The sequence below is a fragment of the Orbicella faveolata genome, unplaced genomic scaffold (assembly GCF_042242905.1).
Source record: "Orbicella faveolata isolate gen_17 unplaced genomic scaffold, um_ofav_v1 contig_13, whole genome shotgun sequence".
NCBI lineage: Eukaryota > Metazoa > Cnidaria > Anthozoa > Scleractinia > Merulinidae > Orbicella > Orbicella faveolata.
The window spans coordinates 16507433-16518810 of record NW_028301540.1 but is presented as its reverse complement, the minus strand read 5'-3'; the positions used below and the strand labels follow the sequence as shown (position 1 = coordinate 16518810).

Sequence of the window (11378 nt, the reverse complement as noted above, 5' to 3'; positions counted from 1 at the left end):
AGTGAAACATCACCAAGACATTGCGGTGTGAGACACTTAGCGTAATGATTGTTGGTTTGACATTAAAATACGATGAAAACATGTTCTGTGTGATGATCTTGTAGTACAATGGTTAGTATCCTTGAATGTCACTTGATTCCCCGCAGGGTCAATTTTTCCATGTGGTAACAAAAGCTGCATGCCCATGTGCCTTTGGTCATTTGGACTCACAGAACAACGCAAGGCTTTTCAATTTCACACCCCTTCCAGTCTGTTGGTGGTGGGTCCTTCAGGGTGTGGCAAGACAGTGTTCACCACCAAACGTTCACTGAACAACCTCAATTTGTCTCATACCCCACCCTCCCAAATACATTATTGCTATGGGGTGTGGCAAGATGGGTTTCAACCCATGAAAGAACAGGGGATCAAGTTTTACGAAGGCGTTGCTGACACAGATTAGTTGAAAACGTGGTTTCCTAGAGGCAGATTACTCGTGTTGGATGATCTAATGGCTGAAGGAGGAAACGATAAACGGGTGTTGGATCTGCTCACCAAACATTCTCACCATCAGAGCGTCACAGTGTTGTACTCGTGCTAAGACATGTTTCCACCAGGAAAATACGCTAAGACTATTCCCAGAAACGCCCGCTACATCGTTGCCTTCAAGAATCCACAAGATCAATTAGGGATGAAGAATTTACTGTTACAGGCATTTCCCACCCAATGGCAAGTTTTACAAGACACGTTTCAACGTTTGACAGATCTTCCATTTGGATACATGGTCTTGGATTACATCCTGGCAGTTTGGAGGATCAAAGGATTCTCCACCACCTTTTAAAGGACGAAGGATGTATGCGATGTCACAAATTCGTCAAGACATCGTGATGAGTTCTTCCCAAGATTCAATCACTACCGTATCTCTAATGAATGATCCAAGAAAAGCGCCCAGTTGGTAAACAAACATTTGCTGAACCGATTGGATGGGTTGTTTGCCTTTTACCACCGTCTGTGGTGGTGTCATCGCCAGATGTTTTACCACTGTAAGTGTTGCCACAGTTGTTTGAATGCTTTGGCATTGATCATCATGGCAACTGGCATCGTCGTAGGATGCGTCTTGGAAAACGGTCTCCTGATTGCCTGTTTAACAGCCGCTGGAACTGTGATTAAGGGGTGGAACGACTTCAAAAAATTTTCATTCAAAATCGACATGTGTCGCTTTGCGTACACCACTTATGACAAAGCTTTGATCGGATTGAGAACCTATGTGCGAGGACTTCCCATTGAGGAGTTTGACAGATTCTTGATCAAGATGCAAACCTTGGATGACACAATCACTGATTTCACACCCTCTGTATCTGACAAGCACGTGCAAGAATACAAACAACGATTTCGCTATGACCACGTTGATAAAAGTGGGAGCACTCACGTGTGAGTGGTAGTATGTGTCATGATGAGCAAACGAACGGTTCGTAGAAAACCAACGAGACGAAGAAAGGCACAAAAAGGGGGATTGTTACCATTGGCAGCTCTCATTCCAGCCTTAGTAGCAGCAGGCAAGGCGGCGGCTCTAGGAGGAATCTCTAGTGTAGCTGGTTCCAGTGTAAAAAGGGTTTGGAAGCTGCTTCGCGTAAACGTCGACAATGAAAAATAAACGAAAGACCAAGAAAAGAAGTAAACAGTGAGGCGGAGGTCACAGGCACTTACAACAGACATCCTGCACCATGGGAAGTATGATTCAATTACGCAGACAATGCCCTTTCTTGGAGGCTATTCTCAAATAGGCCAATCGGAATAGGAGACAGGAGATGTTAGATCATGCTAATGCAGATCAAATCAATGCCGTGAGCGAAATGGTTCTCAATCTATTACGAAACAGAATTCCCGTTCACCCAATCACCATGGCAAAACTACATTACTATAAGACAACGCTACGCAAGGTGGGGTAATGCAGAAACTCGATCAAGAGGTGAAGAGAACATCTCCAAGAACAAAAAGGTAGTGGATTCTGGCAAGGTTTGAACGACGTGTTCCAAGCATGTGGATGTTAAACACCCAAAATGCCCTCGGTTATCCTCTGCAAGGTTACGACTTCGTCCCCAAACTCAAAGAAACCTTGAGCAAATTGGTAAAGTTATTACAACAAGCCAACGAAAGAGTGGAACAATTGAAAAACAATGTGCAGTACTGGAAAAGGAAGTACGAGAACTTCAATCAAGAGTATTTAGCTTTTAAGTTCGAGGACCTGTGCGAAAGGTGTCATATTATCAGACACCACACCACCTGGAGATACTATTACTCTGTGTAGGAATTGTAGTCGAGATAAAGACACAACAGCCAGTTTGACACTCAAACACGAGAAAAAAGAGACTGAACTCCGTTACTGGCAAGACAGCTACGAAACACTACTCCAACAACATTTTGAAAATGACAGAAGAAGTCATTATGGTACCCACGAAAGAGTTTGACCAATTGGTTCAGTATTACAAAGCAGAAATCACCAACAATGCCTTGTTAAACAAAGCAGGACGTTTGGCTGCCGAAAGTCATGTGATACTCTGCGATAAATCGATTCCAGATTCGATTGCTATCAAGAAAATTAAACCTTTAGCTCGTCAAAGAGGTTGTTTAACCAAACGTATGAGACATTGGTGCTTAGTCAAGCAATAGTGCTGATGTCAGCGAAGAGGAAGACGAGGAAGGAGCCTTGGTGAAGGGTCTGTTGGAAACCATGTCCAAACAATTGATTAACACTTCTCGAGGTAAGAAGACACTGAAGATCAAGGAAGAAGCTACACTGTCTATGTCTATGTCTATGTCTAAAGCACCCATTCCATTGCCTGACTCAGAACTGGGAATGTACCTAAGAAAAGCTAACATTCTCCTGGGTAAAGACAAAGGTAAGGGAAAACGTAAAAACGAGGCCGAACGCTTAAAACCTACGAGTGGTTGGGAAGACTGGGCTGAGGGCAAGAAACTAAAAAGAAATCTACAACGCGATTATGACTCAAACTAGCAAGACCCGACATAGTGCACGCATCAAGACCCGATGACTTATTAAGCAACACGGGAGTGGTGTCGACATTCAGAAATGGCTGGGCAAGACGGGAATGGAATTTCACTGGCCTGGGTACCAGTACATGGGACCTGGGACCAAATTGGCCAAAAGACTGAAACAAGGCGATCCAGGCATCAATCGTTTGGACAAGATCACTAAACAACATGATATCGATTACAGTCACCCTAAGAATTTGCAAGACAAGTGGAAAGCGGATACAAAGATGATCAAGGCCATTGATAAGTTACCTGGCAGCAAAACCATGACTGAAAAGATTGTGAAGAGAATCATGCAGGCTAAGAAAAAGTTAAGTTATAATCAATTTCTCCCTTTGGAGTTCACGTTATTCAATAAACGGTATAAATTAAGCACCAGACTCTGTTTTGTTTATAACAATTTAATGGCAAATGGTACCCCTTATCCCCCGTCTTCTCATTGATTCTTAACCATGTGATATTGCGTACCCCCTATCGCCATCTTCTTCTTGGTTGTTAACTACGTGACATTGTGTACTTTTTTGTGAATACCCGTTTATAAGTCAAACGGTCTTGAGAGAATTCATTTTACTTGTGACAAAGTTGGACACACGTCTTCTCATTCTTGTCTTGGCGATTGTGGATATAAGTGATCAAGAGCTGTGCGATGCATTGGAGGAATTTGAAAGGACTATATATCCATTAGCAATTCATTTCCACTTGAAGTATTTCAATGATGGTCTAGTGGTTAAGACATTGGGTTTACTTATTTTATTATTGAATGTGTTACTCCAGTGTTTTTGATTCAGAATATTACATCATGCTATAGTTTCACGTGTTTGATATTACATATGTAGATGAACGCGTTTCTCACGCGCTTTGTAAAAGTACTAAATGGTTATTGGCATATACTTGTTTCCTTTTTTGGTCACATTTTGTTATGATTGGTCAGATACGACATCTTCTAAGTAAGATGAGCAGTGCATGTGTATCATTGAGTCATTTCATAGCTAGTCGTGAGGCAGTCATGTTCACTTCACAGCCACATCAGCATGTTTTGCTCTGAAGCCAATCTCTATCCCCTCCGCGATCGTTTCCCCTGGTCATCACACCCCGTTGAAGCCGTTCCCTGGGGCAAAAGCCAGGTCTTGTAGGAACTAAAAGGTCACACGACGATGCGTTCTTTGATGATGACAACAATTGGATCTTCCATCCAGCTTTAGACCTGTACATGGAGATGTCAAAGTCCCCATCGACTGGCGCGTCTTCGGACGGACCTTCCTTGCCTCCGGAAGGGGTAATGGTCGGTGGGGCACCACCACCACCACCACCAGAGCCGTGCTGGATTTTGAGATGCGCCCCGTGGGACCTCGAAGGATATGGTGCAATGTCCTGCATAAACAGATATCAGGCTCACATACAGCAACACTGCAAAGCCAATCCCACTGACGACTTGGGACGAGAGGTCATGGAGGCATTACGACGGACCATCCGCCATCAGATCGAGGCCAACAGCAACCTCACTCCTCACTCGACCGTGCATTTCACAATGCAATCAGATGCATTCACCCATGCCTTTCAATTGATGACATTTACCATTGGGGAGTTCAAGGACGGGTCAGAGCGTTTAGACATATATCTGCAAGCCCTGGTGCAGAAGTTAAACTCCAACCAGGAATTCATTCCTGACAACTCATTCACGGTGGAGACAACATTTATTCATACCCCTGCACCTGGTAGTGGAAATGGCAAACGCTACAAACCAAGCAGCGCAGCTGTTCCTGGGATTGTCAAAACGTCCCGCGTCCCCATCAAAAACAAGGACAAGCTGTTTTGTGCTTGGGCCATTGTGACCATGGAAGCCTTGATTGATGCAAATGGTAATACCCGAGATCATCATTACCATAATCTCAAACAAGGCTATCCTGTCCAAGAGCGATTGGCCAATGAACTCCATCACTTAGCGGGAGTCCCTGAGGGACCATGTGGCATCTCCGTTGTCATGCGCCGTGTCCGCGGAAGATCCGTGCCATGGCTAACGCCAGAAATAAAAGACCTCATGCACCAGCGTGATCATCAACACAAAAAAGCGATGTCAACAAACAAAGAGCTTCACTGGAGCAACTGCAAAAGATTGTGTAATGCTGTGAACACAAAAATACGTAAAGAAAAATGTTGTTATTACTCCAGCCAGCTCTCAAATGATCAAAGCTCTAAAGAAATGTGGCGAACACTAAACAAGATCTTACCTAAACAAAAGAAATCTGCGTCCAGAGGATCAGAAACAATGTCGGCAACGAACTTTAACAAGTTCTTTTCATCGATTGCAAAGAATCTATGCAGCGTCTTCAAAGACCATACCTTGCCAAGAATTTTAGCCCCCAGAGTTAACAATGACTTTACTCTGCAAGAAGTTAACGCCAGTTTCGTGCGCCATGAGCTGTCAGAGCTAAAATCATCCAAAGCTACCGGGCTTGACAAAATCCCCGCAAAACTCCTCAAAGACGCATCCTCTGTAATAGCCAAGCCAATCACTTATCTCATAAACCTCACAATTTCGTCTGGCGAAATCCCATCTCAGTGGAAGGAGGCTAACGTAACTCCCATTTTTAAGGCAGGAAAAAAGGATGACGAGAACAACTATCGTCCGATTTCAGTTCTCCCCCTCGTTTGCAAGGTCATGGAACGTGCGGTCCAAGTTCAACTGTTAGCATTTTTTGAGGTTAACAAAGTTCTATCGGTATATCAATCCGGCTTCCGTAAGAAGCATTCTACTGAAACCACGGTTGTCCACTTGGTTGATCATATATTAGAACACATGGACAAACAACAGCTGACTGGCGCTGCCTTTATTGACTTAAAAAAGGCTTTCGATCTTGCTGACCACAAATGTCTCCTTCACAAGCTAGAGCACTATGGAGTTAGAGGGCACAGTCTCGGCTGGTTCAGAAACTAGCTCACCACCCGCTCGCAGCGAGTTCAATATGGAAAGGAGTTATCATCCAGCCTTCCTCTCGACTTCGCTGTTCCTCAGGGTTTCTTGTTGGGGCCTCTATTATTTGTGATACACATAAACGATTTGCCTCAATGTTTACTGCACTCGTCGATTAGCATGTATGCGGATGACACTGTTATCTATTATTCTGGATCTGAGGTTAGCAACATCAGGGAAAATTTACAAGAAGACCTCAACCGTGTTGAGCAGTGGTTGGTGAACAGTAAGCTAATACTAAACCAGAGCAAAACCAAAGGATTACTCTTTGGAACAAGACAACTGCTGCAAACCACCTCAGACTTTGTCCTGCAGATTCAAAGCAAGGACATAGAGAGAGTGACGAAGTTCACTTACCTTGGGACTATGCTCGATGAACAGCTTCACTGGAAAGAGCATATAGACACTACTTGTAAAAAAGTTAATAAGCGTCTAGGACTTCTAGCACGCATACGATCTTGCCTCACTCTTAAAGCAGCGAAGTGTGTCTACAATACCCTTATTGAGCCAATCTTAAGTTATACTGACACTGCTTGGGGTGAACTGTCTGTTGGCTCCAGCAAAAGTCTGCAGCGGTTGCAAAACTGTGCTGCCCGTATCATTCTCAAGCGTGACTCTTCTAGAGATACTTTTAATGTTTTAGGGTGGACTGACTTAGAAACAAACCATAAAATCCACAAATGTGTTTTAGCTTTTAAATGTTTGCATAACTTAGTTCCTCAGTATTTAAGTAACTATTTCATTAGGAACTACAATGTACATGGTTACAACACTCGAAGGAAGGCTGACCTCCATCTACCCAAACCCAAACTTAGCCTTGGCAAACGTACTTTTAGATTTTCTGGCACAGCCCTTTTTAATTCACTACCTTGTAAAATCCAACAAGCTGTATCACTCTCCTCTTTTAAAAATCTTGTCAAAGCCCATTTTATTTATAGCACCTAATTTATGATATCTATTTTTTTCCCTACCAGTTCATGCTTGTAACTCGTTTCAATTTTTTAAACTCTTTTTATATAACTATTTCAACTACTAGACATTAGTTTTTTTTTTAACTCTATTTTTATAACTATTTTAAACTATTAGACATTTTATATTTTTAGAAATTGTATTTAGCAGGGCCCCTCTGGATACCAGCCACTGTGCTGAATGGGCCACCCTGCATAAATAAAGTTTTACCTACCTTACCATCTCCGAACTACAAAAGTTCCAAGCAGCACTCCCTGAACATCAAATAAAAGTCTTATCGGTCACTCCACCACACGTGCTCATGACCATCAGGATGGGTGTAACTCGTTTAAGGGATTCCTCAACAAATCATATTTCTGTGATAAATGCAATCAGGGGTACGATCACGATGATCATGAAAATCATCCCTGCGATGGTAAATGGTGTCCATCGTGTCATCAAAAGGACTGCCTGGATTTCACAGAGGCTAAACGACCGTTGGGTCTGGGCAAATCCCCTTCACCCTCTTCTCTTTGCCGTCTGTATCATCGATCCTTTTTCGGTGAAGACTGTTACTCTTACCATCTTCATCGTCGCGGTAAAAATATTCCTTTTATCTGTGACACTCTGCTTGGAGTGTTGCAAGACCTATGAGGCAAAACCGAGAAAAAGAAGTCACAGAGGAGATAGAAAATCCAGTGATCATATCTGCGGTTGGAGTTAGTGCCCCATTTGTGAACAACAAGTGCACATCGCTTCTCACCAATGTTACATCCAGACCATTCCAGAAGAGGAGGATGATACCAAAATGAAATGGGTACCACACAACAAAGTTGGAACGCATCCTTTTTGAAGAACCCAATCCTGAAGATGCAGATACCAGAGTGTGGGTAGAGAGAGATCCACCCCTCCAAGTCTGTTGTGATTATGAAGCGACCGTGGACGACGAGGGAGTGCAAACTCCCATCTTGCTTAGCACAGAGAGCGACGAAGAGGACCAGAACAAATCCTTCTGTGTTGCAGACTGTACAGAGCCTTTCTTTGAATGGTTGGAATCTTTGGCTGTGGATCAAGACGGGGACGATCGGAGTGTGATTGTTGTCTTCCATAACCTCAAAGGATATGACGGGATGTTCCCGATGCAACATTGCTAGGCGAAGTATCGGGAAGTCACGGATCAGATCACCGTCGCCACCAAAGTGCTGTCCTTCAAATCAGACCAATTGACCTTCAAAGATTCACTCTGCTTCCTTCCCTGTCCTCTTGCTAACTTCCCTTCTACCTTTGGCATCCAAGAATTAATCAAAGGGTTCTTTCCACACAAATTCAATACTCGTGAAAATCAAGACTATGAAGGACCCATACCTCCTGCTGAGATGTATAATCGTGATAGCATGTCAGCTAAGAAGAAGGCAGAATTTGAACAGTGGTATGCAGAGAAGGTCAGAAACAACTACATCTTCAATCTTAAAACAGAAATAAGAGCCTACTGTGAGTCAGATGTCAAACTCCTAAAAGCCGGATGTCAAAAGTTCAGAGAAGAATTCCAGCAACATGCTCAATTTGACCCCATCGAGAAGTGTGTGACCATAGCGTCTGCGTGCAATCAGTTCTGGTGGAAGAAACTCCTGACTCCCAACAGCATAGCCACCGAACCCATGCAAGGATGGCAAGGAGCTCGTACCAACCAATCTGTAAAAGCATACAAGTGGCTAGCATGGCAGGAACACCTTCTTTGTCGTGACAGTCCCTCTTCCCCCAACAATGAGCCTCAAGCAGACTGCATTCGACATGCGAGCAATGGTGGCGAACAGAGAGTGCTCCACTTCCTGGTAGATGGCCTCGATGTACAGAACCACATTGTCTATGAATTTCATGGATGTCTATGGCACGGTTGTCCTCGTTGTCATCCCCATCATCATGACCGACATTCAAAATTCCATCCTGATCGTACCATCCAAGAATTGTATGAAGTCACTCAACAGAAACACCGTCTTCTTCACCAGCACGGGTACAACCTTAAAATCATGTGGGAATGTGATTGGGATCGTGAAGTCAAAAGCAATGAAGATCTCAAACAGTTCCTAGCATCGTACGAGATGGTCGAATCTCTTAATTCAAGAGATGCCTTCTTTGGGGGATGTACCAACGGCGTTCGCCTCCATCATGTGGCCAATGAGGACCAGGGTGAACAAATCCAATACGTGGACGTGACCTCCTTGTACCCGTGGGTTAACAAGACACAAGAGTACCCCATTGGTCATGCCATCATCATCACCAACCCAGAGAACCAAGACATCCATGCGTACTTTGGTGAAGCAAAAGTAGATGCGATTCCTCCCTATCATTTGCATCATCCTGTCTTGCCCTTCCGACATCGTGGTAAACTGTCATTACCTCTTTGCAGAACCTGCATGGAAGAGATGACCAAGGGCCTCTTGGAAAAATTGCATCTTTGTCCTCACTCTCTAGAGGAACGTCTTCTTAGGGGTAAGTGGTGCACCCCTGAACTCGTCAAAGCAGTAGAGGTCGGGTACCACATCAGTACACATCCACAAGGTCTGGCATTTTCCAGAAGAACAATGTCAAGAAGGGCTCTTTGCTGACTATGTCAACACAATTAAAAATGAAACAGGAATCAGCCGGGTATCCTGGATGGGCGTAGACTGAGGAACAAAAACAGCAATACGTCCGTGACTACCACGACAAAAAAGGCATCACCTTAAATCCTCTCCTCATTGAAAAAAATCCAAGACGTAAAGGTACATGTACAGCAAAGTTAATGTTGAATTCCTTTTTGGGCAAATTTGGCAAAAATCTTCACAAGAAAACCACTGAGGCAGTCACCACACCCCCTTATCTCTTTGCTCTAGTGTCAAACACCTTCACAGACATCCAAACGGTGCGCATTTGTTCACAAGATTCCTTGGAAGTGGTCTACTCAAATCTGAAGGAAAACCAGCCTGACAACGGACGTGTCAACATTTTCATTGCTGCCTTCACTACCTGTTGGGCCTGTTTAAAGTTGTACTCCTATCTAGAGCAGCTGCAACAACAAGTCTTATACTTCAACACGGACTCTGTCATTTTCTTGTGGAAGCCTGGCCAACCCAACATTCCTCTGGGAGACTTTCTAGGTGAAATGACCAACGAATTGACGATGGGGATTACATTATCGATTTCACCTCAGCAAGACCAAAGAATTATGGATACAAGACCAAAAACGGTAAAGGTAAACGGTAAAACGGTTCACCCTCAATGTTAGTGGTCAGCAACAACTTAACTACAACATAATGCACCAGAAGCTTCTAGATGAATTGAAGGATCCTCTTGACGACCGCAGAAACATCAATGTCGTCAATCCCAATTTCTTCACCAGACATCCGGCCACCAAACAGCTAAAAGTTGGTCCTCACACCAAAAGATATGGATTGGTGTTTGACAAACGTGTGGATGATCCGGACACCTTCAAGTCCTATCCTTATGGATACACACCATCTGGGTTCAATGATGTGGACATGGAAAATGCTGAAACCTTATTGGAATTGTAAATAGTTTTGTTTTCCAAAGTCCGACAACACCCCTGGCAACTTGTAAATAGTTTTTTTGTGCATAGTGTAAATAGTTTTTGGACGGATCGCTTAGCCTGCAGGACAAGGTTCAATTAGGGAAGGGTCGGGACAAAGAGTCGAGGTTGCGCCTCAATGATACCCACCCTGGGAGTGCTGATCGGTCCGGGATTTCCTCCACGAGCCGGGGTAACCAACCCTCGGGGAGTGCCCCACTTATCAACGTGCTCGGGGTTTAGTGCTCTCCTTAAGAGAGGGGGACTGGGGAAGCCAACCACTGTAAGTACTTTAATTCATTCTAATTGGTTCACGAAGAGGTCATCGTCCCATGATGCTTTGCACCACCCTCTCTAACCTGCAGTCGGACCCAAGTCACTCAGTCGTCATCATGGCCACTTGTCGGACGGACCTCTGTTGTTAAGGACCACAGGACACTGTAAGTATCGAGTTTGAAGTTGCATGACATTTTTTGCGTGACCCTGGCGTGATTTGTGTCACCATGAAAATCCATGAGACCGATCCCAGGTCCTCCATCGAGGCTGGTGGGCTGTTTTCCAACATGGCCGACTTTCCTGGGTGCCGCCATCTTGAATTCTTAATTCGGCTCCTGATTGGTCTGATTTTTCAAGCTGCCATCTTGGATTTGGAGAACAATAGAATCCATTGTTCTCGAAACAATAGCCTATTGTCTTTCTCGGCTCCCGATTGGTTACCGCTAATATAAGCGTGCATTACTACTAACGCCCCAGCTGGCCCAGTGAACTGATCAGGTACGCTCTCACCCATGACCTGCACGGTAAGTTTGTCTTGCTAAAATGTAGCATCAAAACCACCACTGATGTCACTCGGAAATCTGGCAA

The 11378-nt window shown here is 44.1% G+C and overlaps 1 protein-coding gene across 1 annotated transcript; it reads left to right on the top strand.

The window, feature by feature from the left end:
- Positions 1–8325: 8325 nt before the first annotated feature.
- LOC149115316 (uncharacterized) lies at positions 8326–10214 on the top strand. The gene is made up of 2 exons (XM_089285663.1): positions 8326–9439; positions 9823–10214. Exons 1-2 carry the CDS (start codon positions 8326–8328, stop codon positions 10212–10214), a joined length of 1506 nt encoding a protein of 501 aa, XP_089141789.1.
- Positions 10215–11378: the final 1164 nt, after the last annotated feature.